Source organism: Wasmannia auropunctata, unplaced genomic scaffold (assembly GCF_000956235.1).
Source record: "Wasmannia auropunctata unplaced genomic scaffold, wasmannia.A_1.0 LD334508.1, whole genome shotgun sequence".
In the NCBI taxonomy this organism is placed as follows: domain Eukaryota; kingdom Metazoa; phylum Arthropoda; class Insecta; order Hymenoptera; family Formicidae; genus Wasmannia; species Wasmannia auropunctata.
Window position 1 is genome coordinate 1,749,464 of NW_012028382.1, and position 20,185 is coordinate 1,769,648.

The window sequence follows — 20,185 nt, forward strand, 5'->3', positions numbered from 1 at the left end:
TAGATCCGTATGGAAAATAATTCGCATATTTATAATAATGATTCTGATGACTCAAATGTCAAAGTAATCGAAACTTATTATTAATAATAATTATACATATTGGACAATATAAAATTATTTCTTATATTACAGCTCTTCTTTTTGTATTTCATACAATTCACTTTGTATTTTAATTTATATTACAATATTTACAATTATAATATATTATTTTAAATCTATTATTTTATTATTAAAATTAAGTCTTGACAAGCAATAACTTATCAACCAGTCTTTATAATTATTACTAGGATAATTTACCTCTAAGAATTAATTTCTCTTATCCGTATCATGCGTTCTTTAGCTGCTTTAAATTGTTCAAGAACATTTTCAACATTGTTCATGAGCGTATCAGTGCTGACTTTGTCCGAGTCATCTCTCTGATAATTTTTCACGTGTGTTCCACTTTGATTTATTATATTCATGTAAATTTTAATATTCCCACTCGGTACGACTTTCAAGTTCGATTTGTCTAAAACCTTGCCCTCGTGGCTCATCGGAATGCTGCAATATGTTATATCCTCGAGCTCGTAAGAACCACCAACAAAGAACCGTCTCAATGTATCGATGATACTTCCTTTCGCGCGCCATGTAGGAACTGTGAATTTGTATCTACCAGGCGTCATTGGTATTGGCAGTGCTGCGTAACCCTCTATTCGATATCTATATTAAAACATAGAATTCAATATTCTGCGTATCATAATATTATTGACAAATAGAAAAAGTGTCAAAATGAACATATGAAATGCAATCTAACATTTTTTCAGCTGAATAAAAAATATAAAGATATCAATTTCGAGAGATGAAGCTTTCCGCGATTGTAATTACCTGGTCCAACTGTCCAGAGACGCCGCGGAGAATAGTAAACGAGGCCAAAATGACGATGCGCCGTCGTTTAATGACTGAAATTCATTTGACGGATAATGTAGGGATACGTCAGTACAGTAACTGAAATGTGCCGTTTTATTCTCTAAACGGCATTTCTGAGTTCTGCCGAACAATCTCTCTTTCTGCTTCGTACTCCACTGTTGCGGCAACTCGATAAAATAGGTAACAAATAATCCATCGTAAGAGAAACCATGAGCTGATGCAATGTCCAAGCTTATGAATAGTGTAGATAAATTCGGTGGCGGCAATTGTAACTCCTTGTACAACTCGGTTTCTTTATAAGCAAGCTGCTGTTGCACTTCCTGCAATGAGAAAGATATTTATTTAATTAATTATCAATTAATATTTCTTTAATCAATAATTTATTTAGCTTAATATCTTGAAGTTGCAAAATATATTCAACTTATATATATAGGTATTTGTCTGTCCCTTTTTCTCTCTCTCCACATTTGATTAATTAAAAAAATAAATTTCAGAAATTTTGTTTAAGAAATTATCGTGTATTAATCTCTTAATTGTATCCCTGCTTATCCAGTAGGAAAGCCAAGAGAGACCTTATTTGTAACAATAAAAGTTTGCGAGTTTAAGCGAATATCCAACGATTCAGCATATTTAAATTCAAGATGGGATTTTAAAGGAATTTTCGCATCTATGCATATGTCGCAACTATCTCTAATAGCGCGCGAAATAAAATTTACTAATCTCTCCGCCACTTTGGAGCGAAGTGCAATGATAAAGCGTAAGCTACTATACTGCCGTGGAATAGTGTGCATGCGAAAGCCGTTTCTATGTTCGCAGATATATGCTTGCCCCACTGTGCGCACGTATATAAACTGTATATATACACGTATAGGCTGATAGCGCGCTACATACAGCCTCATGTAGGAGAGCGTTCAAGAAGACAGTCGGTGAACCATAGGATTCAGTTGATCGTAGGAAGTGCAGCGGTCAACTGCGGCTCTCGGCGCGCGGCGGGCACGTGGTGCGCGCTTTCATAAAGGAAACACACAACGCGCGCTTACTCTGATTATCATTAATATATGCCGATTAGCGGGAGTTCGGCTGTCTCGCCGGCTGTTCCATCATGCCCGAAAGTATGACGAGGAAGTCGGTAGACCGCAACATCGTTGGGTGTGTCCTGAACGACCGGAAGAGCGAAAGAACATCGGTGAACTGACGATATTTTTCCGAAGATGCCGTAATTCGCGACACGAGTGTCGGGGACGCAGTTACTTAAGTGTACATAACGGGCACGGCGATCATCATGTTCTATCCGCAGCGAGCGATGCGTCAGATCTCGGAAATCTCCTACGTGGGGTACGTACGCAACCATTTCTCTTTCTTTCCTTCCTTTTTGCTGCCTTTTCGAAGCGACCGGCAAAAGTTTTTCGATAGCGCGCTCGCGCAAGCGAAATGCGAAACATACTTTCTGCAAATGTTCCTCCTGATACCGCGCGGATAACGATGTGGGCTCCTGGTCGCCTGGTATCGCGGCGGATTCGCTGCGTTTTTTCGCCGACAGACAGCGATCGAACGTAGAAGCGAGTGGATAAACGTGTACATTAAATTGCTTCATCGCGCCTGTGTCCAATTTGATAAACATCCGATAAAACGGCGTCGGCCGGTCCACTCCACGTGCCGCGTCATGTTTGCCCGTACTTGACCGGACATTAGCGCATAATCGAGAACTGTTTCTACAAGGAGTAAAAACAACTACTTATTGTTAAGACTTTCGAAGCGAAGCAAATTACATTATTAATGTAATGTAGTATAAATTATTAATATAATAATAAAACGGAGATAAATAATTGTTTGTTTAACATTACGCAATCGATCTAACATAATTGCAGTATAAGAGAAATCTCAGTATCTCTTATAAATTTATGCAATTTAAATTAATATTATTTATTGATCGTCGTAATATAATATTATATTGTCGCGATAATCCGACAATTCTGAATAATGTACAATTTTCTTCCCGAAATTGTACTTAAAAATTTAATCATAATAAAATGCTTCTGCAAGATTTTTAACTATGTTAAACATTGCGAAAATAATTCTCGACAGCAACAACGTCGTTGTTGCAAAATACCGTAATTATTTGCACACACATGTCTCCTATTACAGTTCATTTTTCGCAAAGTAATGATGACTAACATCATGTTACATCTAAAATTGATACAGAAATTTCGTTGTGAGCAATATTATTCTCAAAATAGCATATCTCATATTTTCGATCCTCGACTATTAATATAACTATATATTACTATGATCTGAAGCTTGAGAATCTGATACCAATAAATGAATTTAAATTTAATTTAAACAAAATTAAAAAAGTTAATTTTGTGCCTTACTGTTCGCTAATTGTAAATATATTTTTAAAATTATTATGATAGCATATTTTGACATTAATTATTAAGTAACTAATTATTACTCATTAATAAATTATATGAATAGTATTACGTTGTAGAAAAGTCGGAAGGAAAGAGAAACGAATGAGTCAGAACGGACAGAGTTATCGGATATTAATGTAATTGCGTTGCGCGGGGCAAATAAACGGACGTCGCTCGGGAATGCCGAGATTGGTCTTTCCACGAAAAGACCGTCTTTTTGATCGGTGCGCGCGCGCGGTGACGCGAAAGTTTGGTATGCCGTGATCGGTACGCGTCGTAAATAGCCGCATACTTACACGCCGCGCGTCCTCGCGGTGCTCTTGCAATTCCAGCGGTGTTCGCTCCTCGGAAACGTGCTCGATCCGATAATTGAATCTGACGCCGTAGCCGTTGGTGACGTTGTAATGCTGCGCGTCCGTCGTGAAATCGGGGCTAATCGTCAGCAGTTTCCGCGCTTTGTCGTATATCACCGTGCAGAGCTGCGCCTCCGAATCCGTCGACCCGACGGTCGCGGGCTCATCTCTGCGCGACAGATCGGCCATCACGTGCATGGCGGTACGTTCCGTGTAGAGATAATGATTTGATCGGATCTTAATATCCGTGGTCCTGTCATCCACCACGTTCTTGTTATACCGCTCCTGGAAAGACTTGCGATTCCGCATGACCGGCAACGCGGTCTGATTCTTCACGGACAAGTACGATCTGCACAAGCGAGAATAAAAATATTTAGAATTTTTGAAAATTAACGAGAGACAAGAAGAAATCAAAACCCGCGTTCTCTAATGTTTTCTAATTTGAATATGTAATAAACTTAAAAGATCTTGGCCTTTTTTGATGACCTATATACCTATATTTTTTTATTTTAGAAAAGTGAAAGTTCAAATTATAATTATTTATTATCCTTCATACCTATCTCGTTTCTAATTCTTTAAATAACGAATTAAAAAATATATTGGTATATTTCTTTAAAATAAGTACTGTGCTAAAAATTTTGTCGAAACTCTACGCGATCAAATGACAAGCAGCTAATATCTAATTAACAATTAAATTCGATCCCTGCCTGTAAGGCGCTGTCAGGAGGTCGTCATCGGCGTAGTAGGAGTCATTTTCCGTGTACGAATACAAGCGTGCACCCTGCAGCTGCTCGTCGCGTATACGCCGGTGGTACTCTCGCTGACACTCGGTCAGGCAATTCTTCTCGTCCGCATAGAAATCGATCTCGAACGGGGCGAACACCTTGTCCTGCCAGCTAAAAATACGCTCCTCCTCCTCCAAGAAGTTGGAATCTCTGGTCTCGCCGCCCTCGGACTCCTCGGCCAGCAACTCGGCCAGCGGGGACCTTTCCTGCACGACTCGCACTCTGAAACAACAAATGAATCGCCGAAATGAAATCTGGTGTAATTCCGAAAAGGTGATTCGCACGACCAGATGCCCCCGGTATTCACTCCCCGATTCTCCGGGAACGTTATAGGCCGAGAAATTCCAATCGCTATTTTGCCAACACGCCGATGATTACGAATTAATTATGAGAGAATCGAGTTAAAAGCCGGTAAATAGCTTTACGTAATTCTTACGTGAGGAACTTTGAAAATTTTCTCAAGTGCTACAGAGAAGATAAATGTACGCGAATAGAAAGATATGTATCTCGTGTGTATCTTGTTAAAGAATATTTGTATGTAAATTGTTGAGGATAATATTTTTCAACCTTTAATTTCTCATGTATTTTTCATTGAATTTTTTACGCTCCAGTAAATGGAATGTATCCTCGATAATGTAGTGCGTCTTCCAGCAAGGAAACAGTGTAACACAGTGAATCATTACAGCCTTGTCATTTGCCGACGTTAAACGAGGATAAAACGAGATTCACTGTGCTGCACTGTGTCCTTGCTGGAACACGCACGTAATTTTCTGCGAGTTTGAAATTGACCGTCGTTTACTACGAGGACAATATCGTTAAAACTTGAGAATAGAAACTTCTCTAATATCCTTTCGGGAAATAACGAGTCAATTTGCGAAAAACACGAGAATCGCATTATCTCGAAATAAAAGATGTAATCACTGACGTAAATGTCAGTGGTGATACATGAAGAAAAGGTGGCCGGCGGTACATAGGCGGGCTAGTTATATAACGTCTCGACATCGGAGAGGTTTATATTATCGCATCAAACACAAGTACGCTCTCTCTCTCTCTCTCTCTCTCTCCTTTATTTTTAACCGTCGGGTTTTTGAGTAATCTTCACAGAGTTGGGAATGCGGAATTTTCTGTAATGTAAAGATTAATTCAATGTTGACTAAATGAAGATAATTATAGTTCCTTTTTTATCTTTGTATGTATAAAGAGATTTATGTTAATCGGTTTTTATAAGATTTAATAAGAATGTAAAATTTCATAATCTTTCATATGTCATAATCATATAACATGTTGTAAATGAGGCACGTACAATAAGAGCTGGTTCTTACAATCGATTACATAAACCTATTCTCGGATGCAGGCCTAATGGATCCATATGATAAACAGGGAATCAATATATCATTGCCGCTTCTAGCCTTCGAAAATCTCCCGCTGATTAAGCGCGCTGTCAGATATGATATTCGTATTGCAGAAAATTCTGCAAGTACAATTGCAGTTTTATTTTTAATATTACGTTCATTTTCAAATTTTCTCAGTATAATACATTTTTTTAATTAAAGACTCTAATTAAAGTTTTAATTTAATCAATTAAAGTTAGATATATATTAATGTACACATATACATATGAATTTTTCTCGTATAATCGAATTCGCCTCGGTTAATAAATGAAAAAGTGTTATGCATAAATCTTTTTATTTTAGAAAAGTGGAAGTTCGAATTATAATTTGCATTATGCCTATCTCGTTTTTAATTCTTCAAATAACAAAATAAAAAAAATATTAGTGTTTTACTTTAAAATAAATGTTGTGATAAAAATTTTGTCGGAACTCTACGCGATCGAATAACAAGCATTACTGTTTCAATTTTTGTACGTTATGCATTTAAATACAAAAGACACACACACACACCTTATCCTCAGATTACGTATCGGTTCGTTCACTCTGTAGCTCGCCGCTATCCTCATTCTCTCTTTCTCGCGCGCCATCCTCAAGTCAATTTGATTATTGTTACAAAACAGAAATTGGAAACTGCGGAACGCTGAATAAGCTACGGCGGCTCTGTCAATGATCTCGGATCACCTCGGGTGGCTCGTTTGTTGATTCGTAACGTCGCTAGGCAACCTCGCCGGCTGGCATGGGGCACGTAGAGCATCGTCATCGCGAATTTCGAGGCGCGTAGTCTGCGCTGCCTGCCTGCCGCCGCGGGAAAGAAGAAAATATACTCGTTAGTTAACTTGGAAAAATTATCGATGAAAAAAAAATACATCTCCGTTTAGATTCGCATTTGCATGAACAATACACGTAATCGTGACAAGCATATTCTTTAGTCGCGCGCGGTGTAAAGAGACACTCGAATCTCTCTCTCTCTCTCGCTCTCTCTCTTTCTCAGCTATTTCTTTTAATAGCTTCATTAGCAAAGTTTCCAATGAGTCAGAACGGTCGACGATGCCATGCCGATGAATACTTCGGTAAACGATCGATGCTGCCATTGCTTCTCGCGATTAGACGTATTTCCCGACCGGGCGTTCTCCGTACAAACAAGCGGCGTAACAACCTCGACCACCTGGACGTGCGTCGCATCGTAAAAATCTTGAATTGTCTACATACAATCCCAGTATCTACAAAAAAAGACAAGCAGTTCGAATAGAGAACAGAATTTCTCTCTTTCTCTTTTTCTAATCCGGCGCATTGTTTACGCGTCTCATATATGTATAGCATAATGTATCAATATATGTACAACTAAAAAAATATGCGGAGCGATTCGATTGAGAAAAGAAGCTACCCGACTATATTATTTATCAGTTTATCCTGTTCGATTGAGAGAAAGAAAAAAAAGGAAGGATACAATCAAAAGGGGCAGCTCTGTTGAGAAAAAGAGAAAGCCATCCAGAGGAGGAATCGAGTCCTGAATTTTGGGACGATTGTCCACGTCCGTTCCTCGATCGGGGGATCCGCGAAAGAAACGAAAATGTAGGCCGATTAACCTCGCGGTACACCTTCCGGCGACCGTCCAGTTTTCACGTATTCGCCGGTCCCGAGTATCCCCGCGGCCGTCGCCGCGCCTCGGCGCGCAAGAAGACGCGGTCGTTCGGCAGAAACGCGGTACCGTTAACTCTCGGCTCGTTGATCGCTCGTTCGCTCTCGAATCGAGACACCTGCCTACTTGCTTACCTGCCTTTGAGAGATCGAGCGCGGAAAAGTCGATCCCTCCCGGGGAGGAAGGGAGAGAAAGAGAGAGAGAGAGAGATAGCGAAGCGGTAAAGGTCAGTGGCGCGTCGAGGTGTTTCCCGGGCGCCGTGATCTCGGTAAGCCAAGAGTTCTCGTGCTTTTTCCCCCTCCGTCTCGCTCGGTCGACAACATTCGCAGCTTGCTCCGAACCTTGAAGGTTAGGGTATGTACTACACGTTAGACACGCTGTGGGTATGTATGTAAAATGGTACATATGTGTGCACGTAGAATTTGGCGATAGCGCGCGCATCGTGGCGATGCGATGGGATTGATGGGACGCGTCGGCGTCGCGCGCGTGGTCGTTGAATGGCCAACAGGTGAAACGAACGGGGCGGCGGTGGCGGCGGCGGCGGCGGTGGCGGCATGCTCCGCGACATCTGTGACGTCATTGACAGGACGCCGCGCGCGGTGCGTGGCCGTGGCGGTGCGTCTCTCTAATCTCTGAGTATCGACTTCTCGCGATCGCGCGGTATCTGCGAGAGAGATAAGGGAAAAATGTGTCATCGCTCGGATGTGTTATCGGGGTCCGAGTGAGAGGGTCGCTCGATACGCAAGATTCTAATGCCACGAGTGGTGCGTCGTGCAGGTGCGTGTGGGTGGTCGTGCTCGCGTGGCCTGTCCCTCCTTGTGCGAACAGAGTAGCCCCTGGATATATCTGTCAGACGGGGCGAGTCACGCTTTCTCCTCGCGCACATTGACGTGTCTTCCCTGTGTCCTTTCCGATTCGTTCAGGTAAAACGTGTTTCTTGCGTTCGCTCTATTTATATACGATCGTCGTCGCGTTGGCGTCCGCCGCCTCGCGATACGATCTTCCAGGTGCGACGAGCCCGGGATTCTGCCTCCACGATAGTTTCTCCCCCACATAAGTCTCTTATCGTTAGTAAGTAGACACTCGATGCGCAGAAGGCGTAATTCAGAGAGACAGAAATCTGGAAGAGTGAGAGTGCTCTGTTATGCCATTCTATAGCTTTAAAATTCGCAAACATGTTGATCACTGAAGCTTAGTAAGATACAGCTCTAGTAAGACATAGAGTGTCGTGTATCTGACGTTTATCTGATATTTACTCTTTGCAGAGGTTTCAAATTGATAAGGATGTCGACTAATCGAGAGGGCGAGACTGCAGTGACCATCCCACTGCAGTACAATGAAGCTGTAAGTGATGTTTTCATGTTTATTATTGAAGAAATTGGTGGTATAGATGCATTTATTTTGTTAATGATTTCAGGCATTTTTTTCAAAAGACAAGATTTTTTAGAATATAAAATTCTTATTTTGTTTAATTATATATTAACATAAAAAATGATGTAATTTTTATAAATATTAAAATATGCATATCATGTTTTTTTTTCTTTTTTGTTACTCTTCTGTGATTACTTAATTTTCATTTGCAAGTCTAGTTTCTCTTACAAATGAATCATACACATAAGCTTAAATTCATGTATGATTCATTTGTAAGAGAAACTAGACTTGTGGTATAGAAGTAATATTCTAAATACAATATACTTTTTCTTACAAAAGAAAAAGTATATTGTATTTAGAATATTACTTCTATACCACTATACATTATTGCCGACAACATTTAGTCAGCCTTATCTTACTGAAAGTATCACGTTTGCTAAACAAATTTTGCATCTATGTCAAATTAATGATATATTGTTTATTTTACAGCATTGGAAAGCTATTTTTGAGAAGTACGATCTTGACGGGGATGGAAAAATATCGTTACAAGAGCTGAAGGCAATGATACGCGGCCCAGAGTTCTCTAAGGACATCCCTGCTGGGGTAGTCCGCACGATAATGCGCAAGGCGGATCTGGATGAATCCGGTTACTTGGAATATCCAGAATTCATAGCAATGGTTAGTCCGAGTCTCTCGGTTCCTTAAGGATGCTAGAAATCATACTTGTTTTTTTCCCTTCTATATTTTATGTTAGTAAAACATGTTGAGGACATGTTCTCCCTGAGCTTATCGATAGCTCACGTGAAACTTTTTCTTCCATTCATAGATCCATAGAAAGGACATGCAAGGTATATTCGGACACCTCGTGCAACGATACGTGCACTGTATGATACCTCAACGACCAACCCGCGCGCTAAGACAAACTTCCGTGGGCTCGAGGTATTATCCCCAGCGACAATTCAGTATAGTATTGCAAGCCGCACCACCTTCTCCTCCTCCTTCGAGCTTTGGCGATTCTCCCCAGGCTGCTATGATTAGTAAAAGATGCCGTTCTGCACGTTTTATCGGCCTACAGCAACAACAAAGTACAATAACGGAATCTTCTCTGTACTCTAGCGACTATCCGGATGGGCTGTACGAAGAAGAGTACAGCTGTCGGCCGCCGGCTGTAGCAATGATAATCATATCGATAGTAGAAATCATTTTGTTCATGTATGATGTGATTAAGCACAAATCTCTTTCTGTAGAAGGACCAGCGGCTACGTTATTTATTTATAATCCGCACAAGAGGTACCAAGCCTGGCGGTATCTAACATACATGTTTGTACACGTCGGGTATGTATAACAGCTCCCCTTTTCTCAGCTTGCCGTAAGATGTATCGAGAATTCTAAGAGCACCTTTTAACGTTCATAATTCCCTTTTGTATTCGACAGGGTCTTCCATTTGGTCGTTAATCTATTGGTACAAATTATGTTGGGTATCCCACTGGAGATGGTTCACAAGTGGTGGAGAGTACTGATAATATACATAGCCGGAGTACTGGCCGGCTCCCTCGGTACATCCGTTTCAGATCCGACAGTTTACCTGGCTGGTGCGTCAGGCGGTGTGTACGCGTTAATCACCGCTCACGTAGCGACCATTATAATGAACTGGTCGCAAATGGAATTTGCCGTGCTACAGCTGTTAGTGTTCCTCGTTATCACAAGCGTCGACGTTGGTCAAGCCGTGTACAATCGTTATGTGCTCGACGCCAACGACCAAATCGGATACGTGGCCCATTTGGCCGGTGCTATAGCGGGTCTGCTGGTGGGCATAAATATCCTTCGAAATCTCGAGGTACAAACTTGGGAGAAAGTTATATGGTGGGCCAGCATAGTCACTTTTACGGGTCTCATGACCGCAGCTATTTTATGGAATATATTGTATTCTTCGTATTACGAATGATAATATTCGAATCGGTATTTTTCTTGTTTGAATTATTTAACGACACATACGTACACATTGAGATAGAGACAAATGTATTATTACTAAATGTATTATAAAGAAAAACAAAATTGTAGGTATATGCATAAACTTATGCTATATATTTTTATATGTCAGCTACATTAGCTATATATATGAAATATATTTTCTATACAATAACTTGCCTTGAAATTGTAAGTATATGCATAAATTTGCTATATATTTTTATATATGGCTAATATGAATATATCAGTTACATATAAAATATATATATTTTCTATATTATTTTATTAATATAAAATAATAGAGATTTTTAGAATCGAGCAAAATAGCTTGTATTTTCGTATAGATTTTATCGCGAAAAGATAAAACTAGGATTTGTAATAATACATTAAAGTAATTTTTAACGCATTATTTTTTTAAGTACACGTTTTCGAGAGCAAATAGTAGAACAACAGATTCTGTGATACTTTTGCTACATGTATTAAGTGTGTGTATTATTTGCAAGTTTGACAAATGAATGATGACATCGAAGTTGACATGCGCAAAATATTAATATTTCTATTTTAGAACTATTGCCTCATTGTTTAAAAATGCATAGAAAAACTACCTCCATCCGTATGCAAACAACAATCTATTACACACATAAAAAATGCAATTAATCTTTCAGTAATACTTCATGCATTATACAATCTGTCTTCAGTCATTTGAATGTCGTACATAATCTAAGATCTAAAAAAACAAAGTACTGCATTGTTAATAAAATTCATATATATTTAGCTTTTTCATCAAATTTGAAAATGTCTTGATTATGATTAATTAAAATAGAACACAAAATTTGCCCTTTCAGACGTTTGTTGAATGAAAAAAAATGTATATAATTCATAACTTGTATGTGTTCTACAATTCAAAGATGCGAATACAAAACTTCGACAAAATAAGCGTTCAATAAAATAAGTAGTTTCTTATTTCATGAGAACAATGCAATAATTATATTCATATGCATATCATATGTAAATTGTTACTTGTATTATTACACAGACTCACACAGATACAAAATAGTACGGTAATACTTTTGAAAGATTTATTTATTTTAAATTGATAAATAATATACCTGAGCACACATGATTTATTTCATGTACCTGATTTGCACAGATTTATTATATTTTATATTAACCATTTATGTGAAAAGAAAAACAAGAGACAGCTTTATACAACTTGTGTTCACAAAAAACATTGATAATAGGATATTATTCTATTTGAACACAAAGCATATATCTGTGGACAATCTGTGGAACAAAGGATGATTCATTCTGGAAGACGTTAATTATATTAATCTTTAATTGAATGCAATAGATATTGTAATGCCAACTATATATCGATATTATAATAACTCCAATTTAGACAGTAAGAGAAGATGGGATAATGTGGTTCACAATCAGTCGCTAGATCTTGTTAACAAATATTGTTAAAAGGATCTAGCAACTGGCCATTTTATCCCGCATGTGGTCCGTCTTATTCCTCCCTCCTTGTTCTTCCAATGCCTATAGAGTTTTATAAATGTTCGAATACTTCGAAGAATTTTTTTAAATTTGCAAAGTGTGAAAAGTAAGGCTGCTATTATGAGTCTAGAATGTTCAAATGTGAAAGGATGAATTATAATTAAATAATTTATAATATAATTATAAATGTTATTTACATATACGTACATATTTACACAATTTACATTATTAATAATAATTACGCAGAATGACTTAATTGTATGTCAATATTTCAGGTTGATCTAGAATTCAAAACAAAAAAAAGTAATGAACATATACTTTTGACTAATGTTGTCAAGGTAATTGGAAGATACAAACAATATCATTTATCATTAATATTCCGTTAAAATATAATTTAACTTACCTGATTTTTTTTTAATTGTACCCTTTTTTTAAGCGTCGTAGATATTACTTATTATACTCGATTACAATGTTGATGACAGAATCCCCACGAATAAATTGATTCTATAAAATAGACATAGTCTTATAATTATAGTCTAAATAATAGCGATGTGTAAAATCTATATCTACTTCTCATCTACTAATGTGTATGTTTTCCTACATACATAAGTGCCTTGGACGTATTCCTCATTGTACAATATTTTAATGTATAGGAATAATGGATATGAGTTTTGACCGCGAGAGGAGATGAGCGTGCCTTGTTTGTATGCAAGATAAATATAGATTTATGTAATATTTTATAATTGAATTTCAATAAAAACCTTTGTTACTATTCGACAGAGCGACGAGAATGTCTGTAACGTGTGTATATTTTGTATGCGCTTTGTATAAAATAAAATAAAATGATTAAAAAAGAAATCAATCCGATGATTATATCATCTTATATTAGTGGAGTGCATCGTAGGATATGTAGTATCGCAACTTGTTTCTTAATTGAATGTTTCTGCAACGAACGTTCCCAACTAGGCCCACGTAATCATCGACAAAAAAAAACGTTAAATTCTCATTTGAATTTATTTCTCGCTCACCTTGTGTTTAGCATTTTTTTTAATTTTTTTTTTAAGTAAAATATATATTCTCGTTCGAGAGGAACGATGCGGAGCGAAATCAAAAGGCGAAAAGGCGAGGAGATGCTCCTTATTATAACGGAGGTGATTTTTATTTCAACAAAAATAACAATTTACATTGAACTGTTTTGATAATATTATCGTGTATGCTACATCTGTAGTTTTTACTGTAGGCGTGGTATGCTCTCGCTCGCTATAATTAATTTTCAGTTACTTTGTTTTGTAATTAGTCGCATTAACAGAGCGTGTGTTTTTTCGTGGATAATAATCACGTTTCGTAGATACCGAGTTTTTTTCGCTTCTTTTCTCATCATCTTTCTCCCTTCTTTACTCTTTTTATCTTAGCTTGACAATTCTGCGATCGCGCCGTATGCATTTTATCATTATTATTTTTTTGTTAATATTAATATTATATTATTATGATACAACAATCGGGAGGGAGCTGTGTGTACCTCGGCGTTATCATATCACTATGTACAGGCTTGTCGTCTTCCACGTACGTCGTAGGGATCGAACGATTAGACACACCGAACAAATTAGTCAATCATATCTTTTCCTCGACGTGTTACAAATGAATCTAGGTACATATACACGCGACGTTCGCGCTTTCACGTCGCCTAAATCTCTAATCTAGATGATACTCGTACGGTGGCTGCAGCGATTAAGCTCGCCTCGCTTTTTCTTTGCTGCGAAAAACGCATCTCTCTCTCTCTTTCTCTCTCGCATTCCCGAGGAAGAGATACCGTCGATGTTCCACTCTCTTTCTTCACCTCTTACATCCTATTGTGTTACAGTACTGTATCGTACCTGAGATTGCTTACGCACAGACGATTTCCCTCGAAGAATCGAATGCAATTGAAGACTTCACGAAAATAGCAAATCGAATCATTTTTCTTTTTTCAAACGCTTGCCGAAGGAAACTGAGTTTCCTGGATTTTGATTTACGATGTCAAACATCAATGATCATATGATTACATTATACTCGATTATATTACAAAAAATAATTCAGTTACAGTATATATATATAAAAAAATTACAGCTATATATAATATAGCTAAATATACATAACATTAAGAAACGCGAATGGTTTCAAATAACAAATAAATATATAATAATCCTTTTACGAGATAAAAAGGTAATGAATTTTTCATTGTTGTAGAAATTTTTTCAAGCGTTTGAAAAAAAAAGAAACAGATTACATCATTGTCATACACTAAATCGTTCGAATTTCTCCTCTCGGAGAGGGGATAACAGTTCGTTGAGAAACGCGAAAATCGCCTGCGAATAATCGACCCGTACGAAAGACCCGACACCCTAAAGATCTCTCAACGTACCAACGAAAAGGGGGTTCGTGTATATCCGCTACATGTCACAACATTATATGTACACGCCGATTTTCCTCTCTCCAACAGAGCGGGGGTTTAATTCACACTATCCTCTGTATGTGTGTATGTGTGTGTGTATTTGTATGTGTGTACGTTTTTTACGCTTTATATGTACACGCAGACCCGTCTCTTACACACGCGTGTGCTCAAAGTTGCTCCTGAGGTCAAGGCGTACCTCGATCGCGCGAATGATCTCATCCAGAGTGGTGCGGTTCTCTCCAGCACTTGTGATTTATGAGTTTATTATAAACAAGTAACAGATGAATATATGTAAGAGATTACATGAATAACAAAGACACGTTGCGAAAAATGCGACAATAAAGGAGCGGCGTTCGAGACATTTAAAAGGCATATACCAGTTCCTGCGATATTCTATTTTTCTCTAGACATCCTCTTAGAACACGTAAATAAAAAACGTCCTTTCGACGTATTTTCTTCGTATCAGATTTGGACTTCGCACCACTCTCGCGCTTCATCGACGACGGGGGCGATCGCTAAACGCGGGCTCTGTGTGTCGCTCAGGTACTATACGAGGAGGAGAAACGTGACGCCGAGGACACTCTTCTAAGTATGAAGTACAAAGATCGAGTCACGGCTGTCGCGTCTATTGTATGTTCGTAATTAAACGTTTACGCCTCGGGCTAACTAGATTAATTCGCTTCAGTATGTATGTGTGTCTGTCATGTGTGCATATATCTATACCAACTATATATCTATCTTCACTTATATTTTGGAAGCATTCGACGGTTTTTTTCAGGACCTCAATAATTATGTTTTGTACAATGAAGAATTCTTGGTGCGCGCCTCAGTGATAGGGTGCAGGGTGTTCCGCGAGACTCGCCGATTCTCTTCGTCATTTAGGATCAAGAATCAAACTATACACTGTACAAAAAAAAAATCAATCGTTAAATTTCGACATTTAAATGCTCAGTATACAAGGTGTATCTTAAACCGAATTGAAAAATCCTGAATCATTTTTTTCTACAATCCACAAGGAAGCAATCACTATTGCAGTAATTATAGTTTCATTGAGCATTGTAAAAAAAGATTCAGAATTTTTTGACTCAGTTTTTTTTACAAAAAACAAATATATAATTAATGAATGTTATTTAAGATACCCTGTATAATTATAAGTATAAATATCATAATTAAATCTTCAATGCATATTATTATTTTCAAAACATAAAAATAATATTTTCTGTATAATTAGAATATAATATAATAATTCAGTGGTTTTTTTATGTAATATTTTTTTCTCAAGCGTACTTTTTATTTGTATAATTCAATTGTTTCATGCGAAAGGTAAAAAGAATCGACGAGTGACACATCACAAGCTGCCCTTGTCAGGACGCCTGTTATGGAAGGTGAGAATATAATAAAAAGAAAAAAAAAGGTAAGTTGAAAAAATAATACCTGTACCGAGGATACACTTGTTGTATCGAAGATGCGAAGAAGCGAAAATACAAATGAAACGAGGGCTAATCGTCTGATCGCTGGCGTGCGAATGGAGGCAGTCATCTTCATACAGTGAATCTCTGTAGTCTTGATATCTCAGTCGTCCGAAACGATACGGAATATATATATTATATATATATACACATATAATCGAGGCGCAATTCGGCAGAAGCGGTGACTCACGACGCAGTGATTGAAAAGAGTAACATCAATGATGTTTGAAGAATTTCGTCGGGTATCACGATGGCGAAGAAACAAGACGCAGATCGCAAAACAGTTGAAGCTACAAATATAAAATTAGGCATGTATAAAAAGTATGTATGTATACGTGTATGTGTCGTGTGTGTTGTGCGTTGTGTATGTGATAATCAGAACATACACATTCTCTCACTCGCTCGCTCGCTCGCTCGCTCGCTCGCTTTCTCTCTCTCTCTCTCTCTCTCAAATTTGTTTGAAACAAATAAAATAAATCTACATCCAATTTCGCTTCGCGAATGATAAATCCAATTTAATCGCCTGCATATTTGTTTTGCCATCGTTTATTAATAAGTAAAATCCGGGAAAAAAAATGCTTTTTTCCCCCCTAAAATCAGTTCGTGGCTGTTTAAATTCCTAAATGCTGGCTACGTCGATTTTATCACTAAACCTAAATTCCTTATACAATAGCGTGTACGGATTATCTAGCCATATTACTTGTTCAACTTAGAAACTAATATGTACTATGTACTATGTACAACACACTTTGTGTTACGATTTTTTTTCCTGTTTTTTTCAAACCCACCTCACCAAGATGAGAACGACCGTCGAAAGTTGATTTTCTCGTCGTCAGAATATCCCAATTAGCCATGCTTGAATTATCCACGCGTGCCAGAAATATGTTGTACGGCATTTTCTTCGCGCTTTCCTTCTCTCTCGCTCTCGTTTTCTCATCTTTAATTCGAACTACAGGCTATGCTTTGCACTGGTATGTAACACAGTTGAACCTATTAATCCCAGATACATCACAGACTCATTCCAAATAAAAACACGCACGCCCTCATTAGCGTTGTATATTATTACCGCTTAACGCGATTACATATATTTTTTTTTCATTTATGTACAAAAGAAGCGTCTGTATTGTGAACATGGGATATACATATATAGACCTAGATGTTTCACAGATCGAATGCTTGCGCGTATACCGACGTCTTTTTGCGGACTGATCAAGCCCAAGTCAACATAAAAAATAATAATAATTCACCTTGATCGAACGACGTAAGCGATCGAGCTTCGAGCACTCGGTATATTAGCACATACGAAATAGAATGGATATATATATCGAGTGTCGATATCCCGGACTTATTTTCTTTGCGAAATGAAATATGAGCGCTAACGTACACATACATTTGCGAGTATCGAAAAACCTAAAAAGTGAAAAATATGTATATGTATAGGCGAATACATGTTATTTAACGATTATGTAACGATTTCCTTTTAGAACTATCGCATTCATAAAATTTTCGCTAAACTAAAATCCGCACCTATACAATTAACTCGCGAGATTTAAAAAAGGATCCCATCAAAATCACGGCGGTCAAATGTAATCGGTTTTCACGTTGAAACGTGTACATATACATATATTTATACAGATAGCTTTAATGTCCATATCGGCATTATAAATTATACATCGTAAATAACTAATTATTAGATAAAACTATTCGTCACTATGTATGTAACTGAAAACCAGCGCAACACTGCGAGAAGGCAAATAAAATCGAATATTTGTTTCGTTAATTTACCTCTCTTTGCATGAACGCGGGAATGATCTTTGACTAAAAATACAATGAAATTACAAAGAGTTTGTAAAACAACTATAGGTGTGTGGGATTTTGTTTAAAACATCATACTTTTCTCCACTTACCTCGTCGGAGATCGCAAATTCTCATATTTATATATATCTACATATGCATATACATATATATATACATACATACATATATATGCGTATATATAAAAAGAAGAAGTCTCTTAAATTAGATTAGGATTTGGCGACCGACAAGAACGCAGTGTGGCTTCTGATTGCCCGTAAAGCGTCGATAAATCGTCCAATATAATCAATTTTCCATTGTTTCAAAATCGATGATCATCTGCGAGTATCTTAAAAAGACGTATGCCACAGCATCTTTCTGCATCCATAATAGCCGTGCATCGTCGCGCTAGAGTATGCCAGTTTAGCGTAAAAACAGTTACAGCGCTGAGCGGTTATAGAGGACTATCAATCCTCATCCGAGAGCGGCTCGTATTGCGAGGAGAGCAACGGGGCCGGCTCGGCCTGCATCTGTTCCGATTTCGTTACAGAGGCGGACGTGGCTGTGGTGGGTGGTGGGGCCGGCGGTGGTCCCGTGTGCACCCCTAGCGCACTAAATGGATAGAACGTGGTGGTAGCTGCGGGCGCAGGCGGCGACGGTGGTTGCTGTTGTTGTTGTTCACGAGTGCTTGGATTCGGTCCACCCGCATTGTCGACCACCATCTCATTGCTTCCGCTACTGCCGCCGCCGCCGCTGCCACTTCCGCTACCGCCGCCGCCGCCGCCGCCACCACTACTCGACAGGCTTCTCTCCACGCTTCTTTCCGCATTATTTCCTCCCTTTTCATCCTTCTCGGACACAACGACGGAATTACCACTCCCGTTTCTATCGGCACCCGCACCACCATCGCTGCCGCTGCCGCCGCCGCCGGCTTCGTCCTCAGTGCGCATACACTCGACGATCCTGTTCTTCACGTAATCGAGTGGCGATATCTGCGTCGAATGCGACTTGTTGGAGGGAGTTCCGGAAGTGGATGTGGCAGTGCTCGAATCGTACAAGCGACGTGCGTAATGATTGGTAGTTGCCTCCGGCGGTGAAACCGGCTCGACCGAATGATATTGCTGCTTTCCCGATGACTGATGCTGTTGTTGTTGTTGTTGTTGTTGCTGCGTGTGCTGTTGTTGCGCGACACGTATTATTTGACGCTCGTCCCCGGTCTTCACCGAGTCCGTCTCATTAAGTTTTCGTCTCTTCCACTGATCTTCGGAAATTTGATATCTATTGTTTACAAAATAAGAGAAAAAGATTCCCATTATTCACAACATATATTCGTTAACGTTGTAGTTAAGAAAAAAAATAACAAAACCTTTTCCTTTTTTTAGATCGATAATAATATCAATAAACTACTCTCAAACATTAAAAAATTATTGATTTCATTATTCGTAAAATATATTCAATAAATGAAAATAAAACCGAATAAAATAAAATTAAGGCTCCTGACTAATCACCGCGACTATATTAGAATCGTGACGCCATAAGCGAGAAATGACACGCTAAATTTTCTTGCGTACCATTTGTAAATAAAGAGAACTTGGATAAAATAACAATAATGGGATCGCTTTAAAACACTTGTAAAAATAAGCGGAAACTACCCTTTTCCTCCCTGACAGTTAGTAAATAGTCGTAAATAGCGCATGAAATGAAGCTTTTCAAGTAAAAAAACACGGTTTCACAATTGTTGAAAGGAGTGAAAAATATGCTTTTATATATAAAATTCAAAGATAACTTTACTTTCCATCCATTTTACGAATTTTTTGATAAGTATGAGACAAGTCACATTTTCACAATTAAGCACATAACGAAATGGTACACAAGATAAAATTTCGTTTGTACGGTAAGGTCCGCTTTACAATGCGTCATATATCGATATCGTAAGCCGTAAGCCATAAGTCGAATGTGAGGAGAATATTCTATAATTGGTCAATTCTTTTACGGCTTGTGAACACCAATATATGACGTATTGGCCTGTAAAACGGACCTTAGTACGATGGACAAGATTCCTATAATTCCTACCGCGATACATTGTTGCTACCATTAAACACGGAGTTCTTGACTAGTATTGAGTAGTCAGGAGCCTTAAGGGGATGCTGGAGACCAAACTAGGGTTGCC

General features: G+C 38.3%; 4 protein-coding genes across 13 annotated transcripts in view; 1 reads left to right on the forward strand and 3 right to left on the reverse strand.

Annotated features, from left to right (window-relative positions):
- Window positions 1–164: 164 nt before the first annotated feature.
- LOC105458586 (Meckel syndrome type 1 protein) lies at window positions 165–7,684 on the reverse strand. 2 transcript variants are annotated; one of them, XM_011704030.1, is made up of 6 exons: window positions 7,620–7,684; window positions 6,357–6,641; window positions 4,378–4,677; window positions 3,614–4,019; window positions 865–1,226; window positions 165–699 (listed from the first exon to the last, which is right to left on the reverse strand). In XM_011704030.1, exons 2-6 carry the CDS (start codon window positions 6,431–6,433, stop codon window positions 300–302), a joined length of 1,545 nt encoding a protein of 514 aa, XP_011702332.1. In that variant the 5' UTR covers window positions 6,434–6,641; window positions 7,620–7,684; the 3' UTR covers window positions 165–299. The 2 variants fall into 2 exon arrangements, with proteins under 2 accessions (XP_011702332.1, XP_011702331.1); XM_011704029.1 differs by lacking the exon at window positions 7,620–7,684 and having other exon boundaries at window positions 6,357–7,505.
- LOC105458585 (rhomboid-related protein 3) lies at window positions 1,778–13,179 on the forward strand. Of its 9 annotated transcripts, XM_011704028.1 has the most exons (6): window positions 1,778–2,241; window positions 8,751–8,829; window positions 9,346–9,534; window positions 9,683–9,795; window positions 9,973–10,191; window positions 10,291–13,179. In XM_011704028.1, the coding sequence occupies exons 1-6, from the start codon at window positions 2,189–2,191 to the stop codon at window positions 10,799–10,801; spliced, it is 1,164 nt and encodes a 387-aa protein (XP_011702330.1). In that variant the 5' UTR covers window positions 1,778–2,188; the 3' UTR covers window positions 10,802–13,179. The 9 variants fall into 9 exon arrangements, with proteins under 9 accessions (XP_011702330.1, XP_011702321.1, XP_011702329.1 ...); XM_011704019.1 differs by having other exon boundaries at window positions 9,683–10,191; XM_011704027.1 differs by lacking the exon at window positions 1,778–2,241 and adding an exon at window positions 7,736–7,833 and having other exon boundaries at window positions 9,683–10,191.
- Window positions 13,180–17,261: 4,082 nt separating this feature from the next.
- LOC105458583 lies at window positions 17,262–18,738 on the reverse strand. Its single transcript, XM_011704018.1, has one exon. The coding sequence runs from the start codon at window positions 18,735–18,737 to the stop codon at window positions 18,483–18,485; it is 255 nt and encodes an 84-aa protein (XP_011702320.1). The 5' UTR covers window position 18,738; the 3' UTR covers window positions 17,262–18,482.
- A 47-nt stretch (window positions 18,739–18,785) lies between these two features.
- LOC105458615 (nuclear receptor corepressor 1) overlaps window positions 18,786–20,185 on the reverse strand; it is a gene marked incomplete at its 3' end in the record, with an annotated part of 31,712 nt that continues 30,312 nt past the window's right edge. The window contains exon 15 of the mRNA XM_011704082.1: window positions 18,786–19,293. Within this exon, the coding sequence (XP_011702384.1) occupies window positions 18,786–19,293 (508 nt within the window). The remainder of the gene's footprint in view (window positions 19,294–20,185) is intronic.